The sequence below is a fragment of the Rhinichthys klamathensis genome, unplaced genomic scaffold (assembly GCF_029890125.1).
Source record: "Rhinichthys klamathensis goyatoka isolate OS25496 unplaced genomic scaffold, OSU_Roscu_1.1 h1tg000209l_1, whole genome shotgun sequence".
Classification (NCBI taxonomy): domain Eukaryota; kingdom Metazoa; phylum Chordata; class Actinopteri; order Cypriniformes; family Leuciscidae; genus Rhinichthys; species Rhinichthys klamathensis.
The window spans coordinates 1,740,401-1,763,084 of NW_026606734.1; the positions used below are offsets into that span (position 1 = coordinate 1,740,401).

A 22,684-nucleotide genomic window follows, 5' to 3' on the forward strand; every position below is an offset into this window, starting at 1 on the left:
ATGTCTTTATTGCCAATTTTGATCAATTTTTTTTACATCCTTATTGAATAAAACCATCAATTTTCTTAAAAAAAATCTTACTGACCATTTTTTGCAGCAAAAGATTTTATGATTTTATTGCAGTTTTGGATTTTCCTGTATAATTAGAACAACCGTATAATTCACAGCTATTGTTACAAATTGTCTAGGTAAAAAACCCTTAACATTTGAGAGAGAAAAATCAGAGAGAATAGAAATTAAATCATTTTAGAATAAACATTAAATAATGCATCTAAAATGAATCATTTAAATGTAAACTTAGAGATAAAATTAATCATTTAAATGTATCATTTTTGGTGTTGGAACCAGTGCAAATGTCAGCAGATAAATAGAAATCTGAATAACTGGACAAACTAGACAAGCAGAAAAACCTTATTGTTGAACCCTGCCGTATGTTTTTAGTAGGTTAAATATTAGAGAACAATAATAGTAATGAATCTAATAGTATTACCGGTATATAAATTTTAGCATGCAGAGATTTGAATGTGTCCCAACAGAGGATTGGTCTCTCTGAATCGTGTGTTCTGAAGAAAGGCAAGATATTGTTTCCCTGCAGTTAGATATTTACTAGCAGCTGAGTTCAAAGACTACACGTCATTTAACTTTACAAATTTCCACTGTCAGTTAGAATTTCACTCTAGCAGGTTTTCAGCCAATCAGAGCAGCTCATTAGCACGTCCAATCATGTAGAACGTCACATGGCTGAGCGGCGTCTGCGTGTGATTCCTGCTGCGCTCGTAACTGAAGCCATATCACTCAACCTGAGCTCACACAGTTAACCTATTTTTGTGTTATCTGACCTGTGTTTGTACATTTGTGTCCGGGTGTGTCATCAAACCTGTTTTTGTGCTGAAGGTCGATTAAATATTCATCCAGCTTCTCCTCGGCGGAGGACAGCTTTCCTCCCCTGCTCCTCTTGAGCTCCTGCACACAACACAAGCTCTCAGTCAATCTCAAAGTATGATCATCAACACTAGATGATCAAAAAGCTGGTGCACGGACAGAGAGAGACAGATGTGACAGAGAGAAGAGAGTTGGGGTGGGAATCATCCTGGTTTTATTTAACCATTATTTTCATTTCACTGCCGATTAAAAGATTTTCTTCTTCAGTATTTTGGTCTCGTTTTCTATTACAAATATCTCAACATTCTTAAATCAAGATACATTTACTTGAGATGCAAAATGACTTAAGATATTGAGTTTTGTTTTCTGAAAAATGAATCAAAATGAAATGAGTTTATGCATAAAATAATACAAAAATATCTACTAAAATCGACTTAATTCAAAGGGGAAACTATTCTTTTTCGTACCCCATTGGCAGATGTTTTCGATGCGGCATAAACTCACTCACTTTTGATACATTTTTCAGAAAACAAGACATTTTTCCTCTTAAAGTAGTATCTTGATGTAAGAATTTTTCAATATTTCTAATGAAAAACAAGACAAAAATACCAAGTAAGAAAATATTTTTTGCAGTGTTTGACGAAGCAAACCCCCAACCATATGCTAAACAAAACATTACTATATTACAATATCCATGACTACACACTGCAATTATGAATTTATGAATTATGATTCTTGAGTGAACGAGTCATTTGAATTACACTGGTCATGCCGCATGTTGTTGCATGCAACCGGCGGGGAAAGACGTGAGAGACAGACGTGAAAGAAGAAAGACAGATGTGATAGTCAGGATGACTCTTACAGAATCTGCACTGTTTTTCAATCACAGCATCTGGACACTTGAGAGGAGAGTGATAAAAGAAGAGAAGAAGGGAAAAGACAGGGAAGAGAAGGAAACGAAGTGTAAATTAGATTTAAATCAACAAACCAATTTTTTTTTTTATTTGCCTCTTGATTGAAAAGAACATTATTTCAATTTGCAGCTAGGTGTTCATTGCACATGACACATCTCAATTCAGCAATGTAAATCAGTGTACTGGTGCGGTAACAGATCTACATGACCAAACCTACTTGTGCTGAATCACCCTGAGCTTTTAGCATAAATCATATATTTTGAGCAGGAAAGCTGCAATAAGAACTCATTTCAAATACCTTGTTTTATAGCTGTCGTTTTAAGGAAATTAAATTAATATTATTATTAATTGAAACACATTTGTGCATCATGTCAAAACAGGGTCATATTAAAAGATCTCAGCCTGACACTATAATCTAATATATAAAATAACAACTATCGAGATGTCAGAAAACAAAAAATTGTTTATTACAAATAAGTCAGAAATAACAGTTACTTTAGCATCACTGAGTTTATATATATAGCAATTTTGTTGTCTATATAGTTTTATTAATTTGATTTAGTTTTAGATATTTTAATAAATCAGGTTAATCTAGATTAAAACGACAATGCCTTTGCAACTAGCTGAAATAAAAAAAAGTTTATGGAATAAAATATGTTTAAATAGAAAATAAACATATATATGCATGTATATAAGTTAACATTCTTTCATTTATTTATTTAATGGTTTTTGTTTTAGTTTATTATAATATCGCTGGTGTGAACATTGTTTATTTTCAGTGTTCCTGTATGGAAATAAAATGGAAACAATAAGAAAGGCAGAAACTGCTAAAAGAAATCAAACAACACAGATCTCAATCATCCTAGAGAAAAGAGACACTAGTTAACAATACATAAGTTAAACAGATGGAAGAGTAACTAATTAACACTATATGACATTAAATACAGTACCTCTGCTGATTGTGTATACTGTATGAGTGTTTATACAGACCTATAATGGTTAATAATGCTTTGTTAATGTAAAGCTTTTGTTTTCGCCAGATTCCAAAGCTTTTATGGAACCTGAATTAAATACTGTATTATTTGCTAACGCTAACCTGGATTTAAAACTGACATCAGCTGTACAGACTGATCACACAGATGTTATACAGATGTTTACATGCTGAAAACTAGCCTCTCTGCTAACAGCACACACAAACCCTCTCCGCCATTAAACTGCACGTCAAAAAACATCATATTCACTCTGGTATTCATTTATAAACACCCTGAAATAAACAAGTTGGATAATAAAAGCTGTCAACTTACAGTCCATGACATTTCTCAGCTGAAATCGCCTTTCTGTTTGCTAGACTGTCACTGAGCGTCGGTGTTGTTGAGCTCAGACTGGTAACCAGGAGAGCCGCTGACCAATCACAGCGCGTCCTCTGAACGCAGACCCCGCCCCTACACGACTGCAGTAGGCTTGTAACTGACCAATCACAGCACGCCGGTGAAAAACCGGCCCGCCCACACAGTGGTGCTGTCCAATCACAACACGCAAACACATTAGAAGACCCGCCCACACGGCTGAGGGCAACGTAAAGTATGATGAACATTAATTTTTTACTGTGTTCTTGGATAGACTTTACATTGGATGTAACGCCAAAGTTTCATAAAACAATATTATTAAAAATATTGAACCCTAACTAAAAAACTAAATCACAAATATATTTTATTATCTCTATTAATAGTTATCAGACCAGTATTAAGTATTTGTCTGTTGTTGCATATTTGTATATTAAAAATAGGAAAATTTCTGTCGTGCATTACTTTATGAACAATGCGATTTTTATAATAAGCATACGCTTGTGTTTTCTTTAAAATAGTGTAAAAGACGTTCAGAAATATTCTCTGATCAACCTCACAGACTAAACAAGTCGATTGCAAGAATATTAAAAGGATGCCGCCTCAAAGAACGCAAATAAAGAGCTAAAGTTTGCCTTTGTTCAGGGAAGAACGATGGTGTCAACTAGAATTGAATCAATTTTTAACCATCTTTGAAATGTTGAAAATACCACAGAATCCATCAAATCCATTGATAACTGTGTTTGTTGTTTTCCCTCCAAAGTGATGTCACTTCCTTTTGTTATTTAAATAGATTTTACAAAAGACTAACAGGATGGAAATATCAAGGACACAGAAAAAAAATCTATGAATTAATTACCAAATAAAAGAATATTCCAGAAATAACATGTTTGATTAGTGGAAAGTAAAATGAGGAAACGCTTGTAATATTTCGTAATAAATTGCCAGATTTCAGTTAAACGTTGACATCCATTCAAACTTAAAGGAGTGAAGGTCAGTAAAATACATCCAAATTGTACATTTTTAACTGATATACTGAGATAAAAGAAAAATAATAGTATTTCCACCTTCAAAACAATTTAGTTTAACATTGTACCCCATATATTAAGACATGCATGATAATACACTGCATAGTACTAATTTAAAAAATGATGCTTTGTTATGGTAACTAAATGTCAGAGATCAAAAAGTGAATCATTATTTTTAAAAAACATAAAAAGACACACTAAAATCCAATGTTCAACACATTTTTATTCATTATAAACTGTATCATTTATATAAAACCAGACACACAAGATGAAATGAAATCACTTTGAATTAAAATAAAATAATGTAAACTGTAAAAGAAAAGAAAAAGCTCACAGCAGACATCCAACTGCAAATTAATCTGCGTTTCCCCACACACACAAACACACACACCTGACCGTTGAGAATACATGAGTGAATAGCAGAATGAATGAATGCATCAGAAGGGACATTGGACAATGATAAGAAGAAAATAAGAGCAGGGAAGCACATGAGAAGTGAGGCTGAGGCTTCGGTACACCAATCACTGCCGTCTGATGTTGAACAGAAGCAGGTTTACCAACACACACACACTCCTCAGCCGACAGAAGCCCAAACATAACCGTTCAAAACAGCAGTTATGCTGCCATATGCATGTGTGGGTTTCTTTAGTGCATAAGTGTGTGTGTGTGTGTGTGTGTGTGTGTGTGTGTGAGTGAGAGTGAGAGAGAGTGAGAGAGAGAGAGAGAGAGAGAGAGAGAGAGAGAGAGAGAGTGTGAGAGAGAGAGAGAGAGAGAGAGAGTGTGAGAGAGAGAGAGAGAGAGAGAGAGAGAGAGAGAGAGAGAGAGAGAGTGTGAATGTGTGCGTGTGAGTGTATGTGTGAGTTGTTGTGTGAGTGTGTGTGTCTCTGTGTGCGTGTATGTGTGAGTTGTTGTGTGTGTGTGTGTGTGTGTGTGTGCGTGCGTGTGAGTGTATGTGTGAGTTGTTGTGTGAGTGTGTGTGTCTCTGTGTGTGTGTGAGTGTGAGTGCGAGTGTGTGTGTTTCTGTGAGTGTGTGTGTGTGTGTTCAAACTCGGTAGGCAGCTGACAGAATTCCCTTTTCTTTGGCGTGCAGGTGAATCCCAAAATATTAGCGAGAAGAAACCGCTCTGGATGAAATGTGAATTTTAAAACAAATTAAATGAACAACAGCAATAACTTAAATAAAAGTGCTTAAAAAAACAATTCGTTTGGAGCCCTTTCATTAAAACAAAAGTCAAGAGAGCGCACTGGGATGCCAATGCAATAAGACCAAAAATTTCATAACAATATCTAGAATCCGGATGGAGAGTGACGGGCTCAGAATCTCCTCCACACACACACACGCGTCATCGTCCAGAATTCACCACCATCCCAAAAAACATCCGCCTCAAGGTCCCGGCCACACGAACGAGGCGTCACAGTCCACGGGAGGATCCGTCTCGCACCCCTCGAGCGCTCGTTCTCTGCGCCGCCTCTCCGTCTCCCACTCCACGAACGAGTCGAAGAGGCTGGGCCAGGCCTCGTCCTCGCTGTAGTTGCTGAGGTCCTGCCCGATGCTCTGCGTGAAGTTCAGAAACATGTTCCAGGTGTCGCGGGATATGCCGCGCACGGCGCACGGGTTGTCCGAGAGGAAGTCGAGCCAGCGCTCCAGCACCGGGGGCGAGTCCAGCGTGAAGACGAGCCGCCACAGGGCGATGGCGATGGAGCGCTGGAGGGAGCGCTGGCCCTGCTCCGCGTCCAGCCCGAACTGGAAGGTGAACCGGTACAGATCTTTGAAACTCTCCTCTCCTCGAGACTCCTCTAGCAGCACGGAGAACCGAGAGCAGATTCCCGGGATACTGTCGGCCTGGATCGCCTTACAGCCGTCCACAAACTCCCTCCTGAGACACACACACACACACACAAAACACACTGGGATTTGACATTCCAACTGAGAATGAGGACGCAAAAAAATGTTATTTGAATTTAGGTAAGAGTGAGATTTATGTTAGTACCATAGATAATAGATCATTTTGTGAATTCGTTATTTTGTATTTTCCATTTTCATTTTAGTTTTTGTCTTGTTTTTTTTTTTTATCAGTTATTGTTGTTATCATTTTAGTACATCAAGTTAAACTAAATAAAAATGAGAAATGCTGCTTTGGAAACTCGCTGAAATATATTTTTAATGGTTTTAGTTAACTAGAACAACTTTGATTCATAGAACTGCTATAGGTGTAGTTTTTAATTATACATTACATTTTTTCCAGTATGAATTGCCTATAAACATGTTTTACATACAACCAGAAACACCAGATGATTATTAATAATCATTGTTTAAACGGTTTAAACGTTTGGGATCACCAAGGCTGCAATTATTTGATCAAAAATACCATAAAAACAGTAATATTTTGAAATATTATATTATTCCTGTGATCAAAGCTGAATTTTCAGCATCATTACTCCAGTCTTCAGTGTCACATGATCCTTCAGAAATCACTCTAATATGATGATAATAAAAAACTGTTTTTGTGGAAACCGTGACGCATTTATTTCAGGATTCTTTGAAGAATAGAAAGTTCAAAAGAACAGCATTTATGTGAAATAGAAATCTAAATTAATGTCTTTACTGTCACTTTTTTCTTAGGGGCCTCAAACTTTTAAATGGTAGTGTGTATAATTCTTTTTCAAATTAATTATTTATTTTATAAACCATAGTGGAAGAAGCATTTGTTGACTTTTGACCCACAAACGGAAGTAGCGAGAGATCTTATCTTCTGTATTGTGACGTATATCCAAGTGAAATAGATTATAAAAAAAGAGTAACATGTCGGAGGCGGAGTCATGGACTTGAGTCTGCGCATGAGTTGGACCTGAATGAAAGCATGCAGTCTGTTGTAAGAACAAACGGACAAATTTATTGGAGAAGTTTGGCATATGTAAACAGATCGAATCAATTGGTCAAAATTTTAAGAAAATTAAACATGCGTGGATGAATTGTTCACAATAAGAACTAAAAACATGCATTTACAAAATAGGGTGAATTTTCATTTCATGCTGAGTGAAATATGTGCAAAAGACCCTGACAAACACACAGCTGCGCATGGTGTCATTGCAACACTTTGACGAGATGAAGCAATCTTTGCAAGTGTGTGTGTGTGTGTTTGTGGAGGAACTGCAGTGACTAATGATCTCTCACCAGTGTAACATCTGCGCCCGCAGACACCACTGCTATTCAACAATAAAACTGTGAAAACATCTCTCTTTATTGCTGAAATTCACATTTTTGCCTCTTACCCTTATAATACCCACAATGCTGTGCTGTAGAACTCTGTGGCGGTTCAGAATGCAATCTGCTTCGACCATATCTTACAAATGTGTAATTTGGCAAATACCATCCAGTTATCATGACTTAAATAATTACGACGATAATTCAATTTTGACTGTTAAACAATGAAAGAACGGTTACAAATGATGATTTATGTCTTTTGTTGCACATTAAATAGAAGGTCAATCTGTGAGCATTGCATTTTGGTATACAATAATCAATTACACAGCATGAATACTGAATGATTCGCAAATTAGCATAAAGCACACACAAAAACAAATGTGCTTCACCTGCCATTTTGGATGGATTTTCTTGTGAAGCAGTGCATTCTGGGATTGTCTTCTCAAAGTTTGGGGTCAGTAAGTGACAGTAGCCATGTTTCCATCCACTTGTCAATCGAATTATCTGAAGTTCGGTAAACAACCTCATGTGAATAAAGCTGGTGAAAGTGTGTTTCCATCAAACGGCTGTAAAGCGGATAAAAACCTGTGCGTAATGACGTCACATGCTGTTTTGCGTTCAAATTGGTATATCGAATTGATTTGAGACATGTTAAAGCTCCAGTCCGTAACTTTTCCTCTTTGTCGCCATCTGTCTGTTCAAAATCTGTAACTGCAGTGATTCGCGGAATTATCATCTTTACGTGGGTTGTAAATCGGCATGAAACAGCGCGGATGAACACAGTGCTTTGAGGCGAGTGCTGCTGTCAGTCACGCGCTGTGTGGATACTGTCATACAGAATCACAGATTCACTTTTTGGAAAGTTTGACCAACATAAGAATTTTCATAAGAAAATGTCTTCTAAACAAGTAAGTAACATCCATTTTTGTTCTGACCAACTAAGGGGGAAAAAGCATTCGACATGATAAGCTTCGTTAGATTTAATCAACGCGATTTACAGCAACCGTGCAAATTATAGCCTACTTTGTTCTCAAATTGTTCATGTTAACAACATCAGCATTGCGTGACTAATGTTAAATTTAATGTGTTTTATGGTTACCTGTGTAGTTCAGAATTCATATTCTCCATATAGCAAAACGAGAAAGGCACAAGGAAACTCCATAACTGTGTGAATTAAGAAAACGTACTGTTACACGATTGAACTATTGAAATGTCTTACTTGTTCAGCAGAAAAAAGCCGTCTCTTCTTCTGTTTTGAACCCCTTCAAAACACGGAGTTCACGCACTTTTCAAAAGCCCCGCCGATGTTTAAATCCTTGTGTTCGCATGAGACGGTTTCTTCCTCTTTCTCTAGCCACCTTAAATCCGAAGTACGAAGTCTTTTGGGTTTTATAACTGCTGAATCTCCAGTTGACACTGATGATTGTTGTTTGGATCTTTCTGGATGCCATGAGTTTAATAATGTAAAGTGCTGCGAGAAAAGCCTATACATCTACACATATCGTCACGCGCAGTATAGCCGGCTAGCCGAAACTCCTTCTTTATGTGTACGGGTGTGACGTCATGACGCAAAAACATGCTCGAATTTCCCGCGGAAACCCACCAGTACCACTGGAATTAAAATCATTATTACAAGCTAACCGTTTTGAATCTAGCTATGGCAAGCAGATAGTTTTGACCACTGGCAGAATAAGTTTTTTTTAATATAATTATTTTGGATTATTTTTAACTTAAAAAAGTTACGGACTGGAGCTTTAAGGTGTTTCCATTCATTTTCTCACCGAATTGCACAACATTCAAGCCAACAAAGTTTTACTAGGCAAAATGGATCGCACCATAATAACGTTTCCATCCGCGTTTATCGCATAAGCCGTATATCGATCAAGATAAAATCCGATGAGACCGATCGTATTTCATTTGAGTCGATATTCATGAACTTCAATCGAATTTTACTGTTTCCATAAGGCATTTTTCATTCGAGATCACTTAATGCGGATAAAAAACGTGTGGATGGAAACATAGCTAGTGACAGCAAGGACATTTATAATGTTACCAAAATATATCAGTTTCCAAAAAAATATGTTTTCAACATTGATAATAATCAGAAATGTTTCTTGAGCAGCAAATCATCATATTAGAGTGATTTCTGAAGGATCATGTGACACTGAAGACTGGAGTAATGATGCTGACAATTCAGCTTTGATCACAGGAATAAATTAGAGTTTACAATACATTACAATAGAAAACGCTTATTTTAAATTATAATAATATTCCACAATATTACTGTATTTTTGATGAGATAAATGCAGCCATGGTGAGCAGAAGAGACTTCCCGGTAGTGTCTCTTAACCTTGTCTGCATGTTGTCAAACTCACCTTGTAAACTTGCACATGGTAGCGGCCTGGAACTTCCACGCCAGCACCAGAACCCTGAACTCGGCCGGATCGACGCACAGGTCGTTGCAGAAGCGCTCCATCCCCTCCTCCAGGATGGCGTCCTCGTGCTCGTCCTTATAACACAAGAACATGTCGTGTATCCGAGCGAGCGACACGCCGTCCCCGTCCTGCATGGGCTGGTCCCGCCGCACGTCCAGCGCCGAGAGCGTCGGCGCCACGCTGCCCTCCACGGTGACCTCTTTGGTGCCGTTGTAAATGACGTCGACAGAAGACTTGGCGACATCATCCTTGTGCGCGCCGCCAGTGCCGCCTTTCTTTCCGTGAGATTTCCCGGCGTCGCTTTTACTGCCCAGAGAGGACGTGGGGTTTTTGCATTTAGTCACACACTGACCCATGTCGCTCTCGTTCTCGTGTTGGTCTCCCTCGTCCTGTTTCGGAGGTCTTCCTTCAGGTCCAGGCGACCCCTGCTAGACGCCCACTGGCTGACGGACAGCAGTCACCATGCCCTGAAGAGTCAGATCAAACCAGTCACTTTAAAGCATCACTCAAATATAAAGGGTCACACTTTAGATCAGGGTCCAATTCTCACTATTAACTACGACTATTACGGCTTATTAATAGTTAGTAAGGTAGTTGTTAAGTTTAGGTATTGTGTGATTAAGGGATGTAGAATAAGCTCATGCAGAATAAAGGCATAAACATGTGCTAATAAACAGCCAATATTCTAGTAATATGCATGCTAATAAGCAGCTATTGGAGCCTAAACTAAAGTGTTGCCATATTAAGTATTTTAACCGGCTTGTTTTTTGTCTGCTTTTTCTTTGAAGTAATTTTGTTTGCATTTTTGTGCCTATAATACTCTTCTGTTTATGTTTACTAAAATATCCTTTACATGATGCTTTCATATTTTTTATGTTTCTTCCCATTAGGCATCAATATAGGATGCATCTACAGTATCCACCTTCATGCTTGAATAGTGTCTATTTTAATTTGTTGGCATAAAAAAATCTGTTGTCCTATACTAGTTATCTCATGCACATATAGGCTATCATACATATACACAAAATGCAAATGGCTCTCTTTTAAACAAATGAAAATGCTAATTGTGGGGAATATACATTCATATCACAGTCAATGCTTTTGTAAGTGAGAACAGGGTCCCATTGAAAAACCTCATTTGGAATCAGCTTTTCCTAAACAAATCCATATGGTCATTATACCATTGTTTTACTAGTTGTAGGTATGTGTATTTATATCATTCTTTTTAGTTCTTCTCTTATTCTTCTTACCATCGACCTGGCAGGGCCTGCAGATGTTACATTTACATGATGGATACACACAAGTGCTCATGTCAGTTAATGTGCATTGTTCCTTAACAAATTAAAACATAAACATAAAGCATCACTGTAATATTAAGTATAGAGTCAATTATGATTTCATGCTCACATTAATGTAATATGAATTCAAATCCAACTGGTCTTTCTGAGGGTAAATGTCAAAGATTCTCACAAGCCTTTTCGTCCCACTTCCAAAGAACAATGACTATCTGTATCTGTATTGCACGTACATCGTTCCTCTTTCCAAGTCCACAAATACAAAGTTCCCTAGATGAACCTGAGCCTCACTTCCTTCCACACATCTCACTGTGGTCAACACTCCCTAGACTGCTTTCCTAACTTGTGAATTTCCTTTATCATTTTAAAGGCAAACCTGAAGAACCAAATATTGAATCATCATGTGCGCAGATTTCTCATTTCCTCTGAACAAAGAAAGCCAGTTAAACAGTGTGCTAAATTGCGCCCTGCCAGTGAATCAGAGTATGGGCAGGACATTAACTAACCAGTGTGGTGAGTCCGTTCACTGTGGTTGTTGAACTGGTAATCAGAGAGCTTTAATTGAGCGATTCTCGCAGTCAGAGGGCGAGTCTGGCGCTCCTCCTGCATTCTGATTGGCCACAGAGACAGATCATAATGACATTAACAAACGTACCTAAAAACTGTGTTACTAGGCCGGGACGAGTGACACAGACCAGGCTAAACGTCGAGGGATCCGATCTGAAGTTCTTAGAATAACCGTTTGTGCTGTTTGCAAGAGCTCTACGATGACTTTGAGGAATGAGAACAATGTGTGTTCATAAAAAAAAAATATATATCATAATTCAAATGTGGGCTTCTTTGTTTCTGGGCTTTGTTTATGTGTTCAATATTACACTAAATCCAGGATGTCTCTCTTCTGATTTATTTTCTCATGCAGTGAAACAGTTTGCTTATGGGGACAATTCAAACTAATTTAAAATGAACAATAAACTTTAATGTGTCAAATATGAATTAGTGCCATAATTAGCCATGAGAGGAATACAATATTCAAAGGCCTCATTTTTTTTGTGCTATTTTATCGATTTATAACCTTTGCCTACCAACGTCCTTCAGCTCTGACAATCTATTGTATATATATATATATATATATATATATATATATATATATATGTGTGTATATACCATACAAATAGAATATATGATATAATATATATATATATAGATAGTAGAATATTTCTTTTATATTAAGAATTTTAAGAGCGATCATTTGCAAAATTATAAAGTAGAATATTTACTTCAAATTAACAAAAAAAAATAATATATATATATATATTATGGCAACACTTGTAATGCACCTCTAATGCACAGTTATAATATATTATAAAACATATCTATTCTTTAGAAAGTATAATGCATTAAAACAAGGAATCTGCAAATATAATAATGCATTTTACCTTTGGTAATATATAAAAAATTATATAAATAAATACAATGTAAAATCAATATTAAGTAAATATTAAGATTTCAAAAAAAAAAATTATATATATATATATATATATATAATATGAATGAAACAATATTTGCAAAATTATAAAGTAGAATATTTGTATTTATTTTACTTATTATAGTTATATTTATTTTTTTATTTTACAAAGGATCTATTTCACAGATAAAGAACATTGATATACTTGACATGCAGCGGCGTGAGTGGTTATTATATAATACAAATATATTTTTAAATATTTAAATCTAGTATCACCCTCCCGCTTGTGACATGTACATTAACAGCTGGCCTCTATGGATGCTGTGCGATGATAAACACTGGAACGCTGTATCGACCAATCAGCATCCAGGAGCAACACCACCTGCTTTATATTGAACGCTGAGGACTCTGGGATGAGACTGCGTGTGTTTGTGGCAATCAGGACAGGCTCAGAGCGACTACATCACCATGGATCAGGAACACGCGTGTTGTGCAGTGGTACGGGACACACTCACCCAAATCCCCGAGCAGTGAAGCGACGTGTCATCTGAGGAAACTCCATGGAGACGGCCGGAACATCCGCTTGCCTGAGGCGGAAAGCACAGCAAAAGTGACAGAGCGATCAGAATATGATACGGCGCACAGAAACACACCATCTAAACCATCTACACACAACAATCCTCCGAGACACTTTCACACACCTGATCCTCATGCTCTAACTAACAAACTAACTAACCCACAACACAATACCCATGAGCTAACCTAAATAAAACAGGCTAAATCGGAGCTGGGTTACATTAGAGGTGTTGGATTGCAGATGTGACCAGTGCCACGATTAAATGACATATAACCTGAAAGGGGTCATCGTCATAGCAACATACACCTGATGGGGGAAAAGGTCATGGACAAGGCCATAAACAAATTCACAGGTTAATAATCAGCAAGAACCCCAATTTACTTCCATTATGTGATGCATTTACTAGTATAACAGGATGTTCAATTAATTTATTGGATGGTGAATGTAAGTAACATGGCAATTGGATATTTACTGACGTGCTTTAAGACATATCATGGGACTGAAAGATTAGCATATTAATTTACCAAAGTATTTACATGCCGCTCCAAATTACTCAAAGGAATACCATGGAACCAGAAACACACTAATAGCACAGGGAGGGGTTTTCAATCTTTTAGACGCCACGGACCCCCACACTAAAATTTAAAAGCAATCTATATAGTTTCTGGAGGAAAGACCCAATTTATAATGTAAAGAATTAATATTATAAATATGTCTAAAATATTATTTGGAAAATGTCTAGTTTCTGTTAAGCTATTTTATGTTGTTTTCTCTACTCATTATAGTACTGTACTGTTATTTACTCATTTTAATATATTGTTATTCATTTAAATCTCGTTTTAGTTATTTAATCTTTTTCTGGTACTAAGGTAGGCTACTTCAAAGAATATCATGGTTAAACCACTGTAAAACATTGTAGTACCATGGTACTTCTTTGTTAGGTGAAGATAACTCAGGTTTAATGTCAATCCATGTCAATTTTATGATATTAAATGTCATTTCCTCTAACAAAATCTCTGTTATATATTATATAGACAGATGTTTTCTACATAGGCAGCATTTTGAGCATCTAAAATATTTGTGGGGCATCCATTTAATATATTTAAGGCATCATAAGCGATATTTGATCCCAATAATGCTGTTTAACAAAGTCGCTCACTAGATTTGAGCCACAGCCAAGAGTCTCTATCAGTATAAATGAGAAACTTTCCCTTTAAAATTATGATGAACTGTCCATATATACAGCAAATACACTCCATATCCTCCCTAAACGAGCTCTACACAGTTATACTAATAGTTCTGATATATTAATATACGACTGTTTGTGAGTAATGAAACACTCAATATGACAGTTAAAGTCTTTTAAAGAGCTGATCTCATGTTAGCAGCTTAGCTGGTTAGCTTCAGATAAGTGTGGATCATTTATACACAATACACTTCATGTAAACTATAAAATGTGTAAATCCTGGACATAAACACAGCGGATATCTGAACGGAAGGTGTTTGGTGTTGATTTACCTGTGGAAAGATGATGAAATAGCTCCGAATCAGCGCATCCCTGCTGTCATGCTAAAGCTAAAGCTAATCCCACTCTCCAGCCGAACCGGATCGGTTCTGAATCTCTGTGTAAAAGCAGGAGAAAGGGCTTCTCTTTGTGTGCTTCTGATACACTTTGGGTCATTAGATGATCATAGTTGACATTTCCCCCCGCATCACTTCCTACAGACTCGAAACTGAACCTGAATCCGAACCGAACCTGCGCTGATCCGGACCGGCTCCAGTAAAACCACCCCCTTTACCGGCTCCCACTCCTTTGGACCGTTTCTGGGGGGACGGAGATGATCCTGAGGGACTCGATACGGCCGCACGGAACCAGAGAAACGCGGATCGGCCGCTGATTGATCGCAGTTTCTCTTTTCGTTTGGGTTCGAGGGAGTATGCGTAAAAGGGACGCAGCCGTAACTGGCGCAAACATCTCTCATATATACGAATGCGCAACATGGGAGCGTTCCGGACTAGTTTGAAACAAAATTCCCCGCAGTTCGAGACGTCATCACTCGCAAGCACGTGGACGCTGGAGTGCGGAAGTGCGGAGATGTTCACATAAGCTGTATTGATCTGATCACACATAGGTAAGTTAATATTTATATCTTCAGGAAGTAGAGATAATGAGCGCAGCTAGATTATTAATGCATTAAACGGAAGACTGTAACAATTATAATGTATGTCAAGGATATTGCAAATCTCTTATTAACAGCCATCTAGTTTACCTAACAGTAACACAGAGGTCACGCACAGATTTGTTTTTATAACGTTTTGTACGCTTGATTCTATTTAATACTGAACATTAATGATTATTTCAACATAAATATGCAGCATGATAATTAATTAAAATAATACATATTCATATATCATGCTAATTAACATGCTGCTGATTATATATGAATATAATTGGCGAAATTATATATATATATACATATGTGTGTGTATATATTAATGCTATCAAATCGATTAATCGCATGATTAGCATCTAACAAGCTTTTTTACATAATGTGTGTACATGTATATGTGTGTACATACACGTGTATGCAAATATATATAGACACACACATATAAACAAACTTGTTAGATGCACCTAATCGATTTGACAGCACTAATACACTGTATATATATATACACACACTGATTAATAATTTATTTGTATGTATATATATGTTCATTATTGTTATAAATAGTGGGGACTTACACCACAAGTAAAAGTACAAAATACTTGTATGTATTTCTAAGGTGAAATAATGCCCTTGTCAAGTTCTTCTAACATGTATAGTATTGTTGTGTTAGTTCATGTTGACAGGTGTCCGGATGTCTCGTCCACATGTGCTGTCTCTCTACAGGAGGGTCCTGCGCGTGGCACGCAGTTGGAAAGCTCAGTCTGCTCTTCCTCAGGACACCGACGCCGAGGGGAAATATATCGCTCAGGAGGCTCGGACCCTCTTCAGACAGAACCAGCAGGTGTGGACCGACCTCATGTCTCCTGAGGACCTGCTGTGAGAGAGCTCATATCTAGAACATGTTCTTATATCTTCTCCCTGTCATAGATAACAGATCAGGAATCAATCCAGAGATGCATTGAAGAGTGTGAAGCTCGGATAGAGATCGGTCTGTATATTATATCAAATGCTTCATTTATGAGCTGAGAAATAATTCATGTAATTTTTAAGACATTTTTGGGTGTTATCAAACAACAGGTGATCTGCTAAAATGATTTTTATTTTGTTTTTCATGGCAGGACTGCATTATAGGAACCCCTATCCCAGACCAGTAAGTACCTCCAAATAAAATCATATGCACTAATAATAATACTGCTATATTTGTGAATAGAATGGTGATCTCATTAAGAAATGTCTTTATATATATCCCAAAATGTGTATTAATATAATGCAAAAAATATATATATTTTTTTAAATTTGGGGTGAAATATGAATTGGTCATGTTCTTGGCATTTTACAAAGGTTTAGGTCTGTATTTATGACCACTATGTATTACTTCACATTTCTTTAGGTTCTGAAATATGACTTGGAAATGTTTCCAGGCAGTTTTTGTGAGATTTACACACTAAAATGTCATAAATCTTTTTTCTCAGACATATCTTCCACCGATGGGTCTGGCCACTCAGAAAGGTAGAAAGCTGAAAGCTCAGCAGAGACTGCGGAAACAAGCCAAACCTGTGTACCTACAGTCTCAGGATGAGACCTGACACACTAACAGACGTCTTCAAGTGTGCAGGATATTGTGTTGAAAAACACCAGGGAACATCATAAAGTTTGACAGTTCATGTTGTCCATAGCTTAAAAAGACTGCATTATGAAACCGATCAGTGCAATTACTCTCACTGCCAGTGTAAAGCACGGTGAATGCTAATGTGAGCTGTTTTGATTATGTTAAAAGGTGTATTTATTTTGTTGTTATATACTACATTGTATAAAGGTCTCAGTGAATGTTGCATTCTAAGTATCTAGCTGCGTTTCAATTCGTTTATTTCTCATCATTCATTAAACTTTTGAGTTTTAACTAGAAATGGCTTCTGCACATCTAATCAGCAAGTCACCATGAAATGGAAATTGCCCTATTGTGACGTATATCTACGGAAGCGTATTGCATTCACTTGAGGAAAAAAAAATCTCCTGTTTTCCGAATTAACGAGTTAATTATCGCAGAATTACGAGATAATTTTTCATGGGAAAAAGTTTTTGCTCTGTTTTTCTGAATTAATGACTTGTCTCAAAATAGTAACTCATTAATTCAGAAAAACAGAGTAGATTTTTTTTCCTCAAGTGAATGCAATACGCTTCCGTATATATCTGAGTGAAATGGCTTCTCGAACAAGACAAAATGTTGATTAATGCTGGGTACACACCAAAAGATAATTGCGCTGATTTTGGGCCTATTTTCCCCCTTCCGACAATCCTAGCTATGTCCCGATTATCTTGATGGTTCTACAGATTATCTTATCAGATTTTCCCTTGGTGTGAGGTGTGTTAAGAGTGTCCGAACCTGCTCGGAAGAACGTCGGAGCCGCCCCGATCGCGAATCGTAAATATTCAACATGTTGAATCAGAAATCCTGATGTGTGGGGGGAACCCCGATGACAAACGTGCGCACGCTCTGGAGATTATCACGTGAAACGAAACAATATCCAATCAGAAAGCGAGATGATGGAAGACGGAAGCATAACAAACGCAGTCATGGTGTTGCAAAAAGTTAAATTGATGTGGACAGCAGAGATGGAGGATCAGCTTGTTGATTTGTGGCAACAGCACGAATGTTTTTCTGTGAAAATCATTCCAAACACTATCATCGCAATTTCTTCCTGCATATCGTCCGCCAAGCTTATTCTGAAGTCTCGCGAGATTTTGTGAGATTTCCTTTGTTCACAGTCGAGACTCTGGTTGAAAATCTGTTCATGTGTGGTGTGCTGTCTTTGTCACATCATGGCACACCACACACTATAGGAGCAAAACGCTTAAATCTAGGATTTTTTGTCCTCATGTTTGTGGTCTATCACATTTTGAAAATCTTATAAGATGTAAAAAATCTTTTGGTGTACCCAGCATTAGTGCATGGGGAATTGATTGGCTGGTTGTGGTTTGCTATTGGTGGATCTCATGTGACTGACAGGTTGCTCCGCCCTCACGCCAATAAACACGTCATCAGAGAAGCGATGTTGTTGCAAGAGGGAGGGGAAGTTATTTTGATTAAGGATTAAAAGGGACATGAATTTAAAAACAATGCACAGATAAATAATTTATAATAAATGCTGCAAAAAAAACAAGAATTGTCCATTTTGATTACATGCCGACTTTAACGTCTAAAGAATTACACAATACTGCTTTAAGCCATTTTGTTTAATTATTCCATACAATTATATTAAAAGGAACCACAATATGCTAAATATTTTTGGGGTTTTCATATGTTTGGCATGTTAAAATGTAAGCACACTGAAACCTGTAGTGGATGCGCTCAGTTGTCGAGTTGGCACAGGCAGGCGACGCCGCGGTTGATCCAGTGTTTCTGGGGCTTGTCCGAGGGCAGCTCGATGGACAGAACGTAGTTCGTGGAGTGACCAGTGGTGGAAAGAGTCCCACGCCTGGCGCTGGTCTTGTACACGGGACAGATGTAAACGCTCTCGTGCAGGAAAGTTGCGCTCTCTCCGGGCTTCAGCCAGATTATGGGCAGCGGGTCGAAGAGAACTTTAGGAACAGACTCACCGATAACCATGTGCTCCCGATCCCAGCGCGCTCCCTCGAGGAAAAGCCCACGGACGTACGCCCCATCCTCCGGCTTCTCCTCCATGTGAGTTTCCTGCTTACAGACCTAAAAGAGATGCACATTATGATACACACCACTGGTCATAAATTATTTTTTTCAATAGAAATGTATACTTTCAATTAGCAAGGACTCATGAAATTGACCAAAATTTACAGTAAATACATTTACAGTGTTGCAAAATATTTGTTGACTTTGACTTAGTTTAAAAAAAAATGAAGCAGCACAACTGTTTTCAACATTGATAATAATCAGAAATGTTTCTCGAGCAGCAAATCATCATATTAGAGTGATTTCTGAAGATCATGTGACTCTGAAGACTGGAGTAATGATGCTGAAAATACAGCTTTGATCACAGGAATAAATGAAATTTTACAATATATTCACATAGAAATTAGTCATTTAAAATTGTAATAACATTGACATTCTAAACTCAAAGAAAAAGTATTTTTGGTATATTCAGCTGCAAACAATGTTTAAGAAACATTTATTTATTAAAGGACAAGTTCGGTATTTTACACTTAAAGCCCTGTTTTAAGATCGTTTCTGATGAAATAGAACGGTTAAGATTGAAATTTGGACACATGCTGCTGGCCCGAGAAATTTCAGTTTCTGTGGGAGCACCCCCCCCCCCCCCCCCCCCCCCCCCCCCCCACCTCCACAATGGTTGCATAGGTGCACTGGAACAATCCTTCATAAAACGCATTAAACTTTCATTTACAAAGACGTGAAACTCACCGAGTGGTCAGGGGTGTTCACTGACATACTCACACAAAAATCGCTGCAAAAGATGCTTTCCAACAGGTTTTATCGTAGTTTTTGTCCAAAGTCAAGTCAACCACTCGGTGAGTTTCACGTCTTTGTAAACTAAAGTTTAATGCGTTTTATGAAGGATTGTTCCAGTGCACCTATGCAACCATTGTGGAGGTGGGGGGGTGCAACCACAGAAACCAAAAGCATGTGTCCAGCAGCATGTATCTAAATTTTAATCTTCAATCTAAAATCTAAATCTAAATTTCAATCTAAAAATTTCATCAGAAACGATCTTAAAACAGGGCTTTAAGTGTAAAATACCAAACTTGTCCTTTAAGCGCAGATCACGTCTTTCTCATACGCTCTCAGTTTACTCTCTTATTGGCACACAAACCTCATACTCAAAGCCGATGTAGTCGATGGGGATGGTGTACTTTCGAGCGAAATTCTGAGACACACCAGTGAGGAACGACTGAGTGAAATAGAACGCAGATACCCAGAACACAGATGGAGGGCCGTTATCAATCCAGTCCTAAAACACACACACACAAAGATGGCTGAAAAATTAGAAACCAATTGGTGAGTAGTGCTAAATTGTCCTAGGTAGTGCACAACTGGTTTCAATAATCTCAGAGCACACATTGGCTGACCTATGTATATGTACTTGTTACACCTAGTGCAGCTACAAGAACAGAGTGTGTATAGTGTGTATCACACACTACAAGAACAGAGCCTCTGCTTAAAAAAACAAAAACAAAAAAAACTTTTTCTTATAGCTTCATGCATTATTTTTTTACCAACACTTAATTATGTGTAAGTTTCATAAAAATAAAACATTTTGAGCAAAAAGCAGAGAAAATTATGTTTTTTCCTAAGACTACAATGTGCATAAGCAATACTTTCATCACTTGTTTCTGCTCCGTGTTTGCCTGTGTTTTGATCAGGAGATTCTGTACTCTTTCAGAAGATGCCTAATAGCGCCCCCTACCGCATAACACTGAAAACACCTAAAGCTGCAAAATTCTGACAATGGCGAACGTGAACTGAACGTACTGTATTCCTGCCTGATGAACTCTACTGTGAACTCGTTCATTCTGGTGTCTGTGAACGCACGCTCTCTCAATTTAACTTCGTTCAATAGGGTGCCAGATTTCTATAGAGCCTTCCAGGCGAAAACCCGGCTAAAACACACCGTAAACAGGCTTAATTAAAACTTAATATGTAGCGGAAAAAACACTGGCAACACAAGCCACCAGTGTCGCACCGCCGCATGCGTCATCAAAACAAAAAGCAGCATGTGGTCGACAAAGCATCGAGGAGGCGTCCTATGATCATTGAAACGAGTTTTATGACAAGGTCGGTGAGGATGAGAAAAATCTTACATTTCTGTGCAAACTTTGCCCGCCGATAAAATAATTGCTGTAAGTGGTTGTATATGGGCTGTGGCAATAATAATAATAATAATAAAAAAAAAATATCGCGCAGCAACATATGGAAAAAAAGAACTATGAACTAGTTCATTTTAGGAACTTGTGAACTTAGTTCAAAATTGTGAAGTATAAACTATGAACTGAACTAGTTAATTTTAAAATTTGTGAACTGAACTTTGAACTAGTTCATGTAGAAAGTGAACTTTCCCAACACTGGTTAATATAGTTAACTAAAACCATAAAAAAACAGTTTCATTGCTTGAAATAAAATAAACATTATCTGAAGTAAAATATAAAAAAAATCTTTTTATTTCAGCTAGTTGTTTCAAAACAAAACAACTAAAATCAGTTTAAAATCAAAATGAAAACAGAAAAAATATAACAATAAAACCATCTCAAAATATTAATTACAACTATAATATAACTGTATCTTATTGTTACTGAAATAACATTGATGACTACACTATAAAAAAATCTAAACTGTACATAAAACAAGGATTATTGGAGTATGTTTTACAAGAAAATACTATTTCAGTTGTTTTATGTAATTATTTCTGAGTGAAGATTGTTTCTACACCACATCTTTTCAGTGCAGGTTCACCATTTCATAACAATTCACATCATTAAAGGAACACGAGCTTGTGTCTTGTTGTGTGCATTTGCCTTTAGCCGTTGGACTTGCTCACCTGTAGAAACTGCAGCCTGGCAAGGAAGTCGGACATGTAGCTTCCGAGGGGTTTAAGGGAAGGGTAGGACTTCGCGGCCCATGTGGCCGGCACTTTCCCAACGAGAAGACTGTTGAAGACGTTCTCCAGCTCAGCTGACATCACAACCTGCCCCCGAAGTGCCTTCTGGGTGTTCAGCAGGCTGCTACGCACTACCTTTGACAGCCTATAAATGTACATGAATGCATTTGGCAGATGCTTACATCCAAAGCAACTTATATTCCATTCATGGTATACATTTGATGAGTTCATGCATTTCCTGGGGATCAAACCCACAACCTTGGCATTGCTAGCTCTACAGCAGGAATGTTATGATGCATGTAAATCAATGTACGTGACGAATATTTCTGGTACCTGTTGAAGCGAATGAGTTCCTGGCGTAAGACGGTGTTCATCGACTCATCATACAGGAGTGGGTATTTATTGGTCACCATCTCAATGTCAAAATCACAGGGAAGCTTGGCCAGCATTCCCTCGGCCAGCTCGTCTACCACTTCCTGTGTGGACACAGACAAACGCACTGATAGAAAGAGCAGGTACACAAAACTGTCAATCATTTTTCATTTACGATCTGCCTCCTCCCACCTGTGGAGATTTGGCTCCGCTGCTAGTTTGTCTGGGTAGCGTCAGCAGCACCCCTTCTAACAGCTGATTGGTCTCCTGGTTATCCTTGGTGATATTAGCATTGCTGTGGAGGCCGAAGACCTCAGGTTCAGCACTGATGGGCAGGTTGCGGATGTAGTCCACATAACTCTGCATATAAAAGAGATTCACCTTCTGTAGCTTTCAAATCCCCACAAGCCAGT

General features: G+C 37.7%; 4 protein-coding genes across 4 annotated transcripts in view; 1 reads left to right on the forward strand and 3 right to left on the reverse strand.

The window, feature by feature from the left end:
- Window positions 1-3,191, reverse strand: part of LOC130096968 (katanin-interacting protein) — a 29,013-nt gene extending 25,822 nt beyond the window's left edge. Inside the window, exons 1-2 of the mRNA XM_056263651.1 lie at window positions 3,101-3,191; window positions 878-963 (exon numbers count right to left, since the gene is read on the reverse strand). Of these exons, the coding sequence (XP_056119626.1) occupies window positions 878-963; window positions 3,101-3,112 (98 nt within the window). The 5' untranslated portion in view covers window positions 3,113-3,191. The remainder of the gene's footprint in view (window positions 1-877; window positions 964-3,100) is intronic.
- Window positions 3,192-5,551: 2,360 nt separating this feature from the next.
- dcun1d3 (defective in cullin neddylation 1 domain containing 3) lies at window positions 5,552-15,142 on the reverse strand. The gene is made up of 4 exons (XM_056263719.1): window positions 14,663-15,142; window positions 13,083-13,154; window positions 9,748-10,274; window positions 5,552-6,044 (listed from the first exon to the last, which is right to left on the reverse strand). Exons 3-4 carry the CDS (start codon window positions 10,161-10,163, stop codon window positions 5,552-5,554), a joined length of 909 nt encoding a protein of 302 aa, XP_056119694.1. The 5' UTR covers window positions 10,164-10,274; window positions 13,083-13,154; window positions 14,663-15,142.
- A 773-nt stretch (window positions 15,143-15,915) lies between these two features.
- lyrm1 (LYR motif containing 1) lies at window positions 15,916-17,222 on the forward strand. The gene is made up of 4 exons (XM_056263653.1): window positions 15,916-16,156; window positions 16,243-16,303; window positions 16,434-16,465; window positions 16,788-17,222. Exons 1-4 carry the CDS (start codon window positions 15,989-15,991, stop codon window positions 16,899-16,901), a joined length of 375 nt encoding a protein of 124 aa, XP_056119628.1. The 5' UTR covers window positions 15,916-15,988; the 3' UTR covers window positions 16,902-17,222.
- A 1,309-nt stretch (window positions 17,223-18,531) lies between these two features.
- dnah3 (dynein axonemal heavy chain 3) overlaps window positions 18,532-22,684 on the reverse strand; it is a 44,804-nt gene continuing 40,651 nt past the window's right edge. Inside the window, exons 56-60 of the mRNA XM_056263654.1 lie at window positions 22,464-22,631; window positions 22,233-22,375; window positions 21,840-22,044; window positions 20,118-20,255; window positions 18,532-19,018 (exon numbers count right to left, since the gene is read on the reverse strand). Coding sequence (XP_056119629.1) covers window positions 18,665-19,018; window positions 20,118-20,255; window positions 21,840-22,044; window positions 22,233-22,375; window positions 22,464-22,631 — 1,008 coding nt within the window. The 3' untranslated portion in view covers window positions 18,532-18,664. The remainder of the gene's footprint in view (window positions 19,019-20,117; window positions 20,256-21,839; window positions 22,045-22,232; window positions 22,376-22,463; window positions 22,632-22,684) is intronic.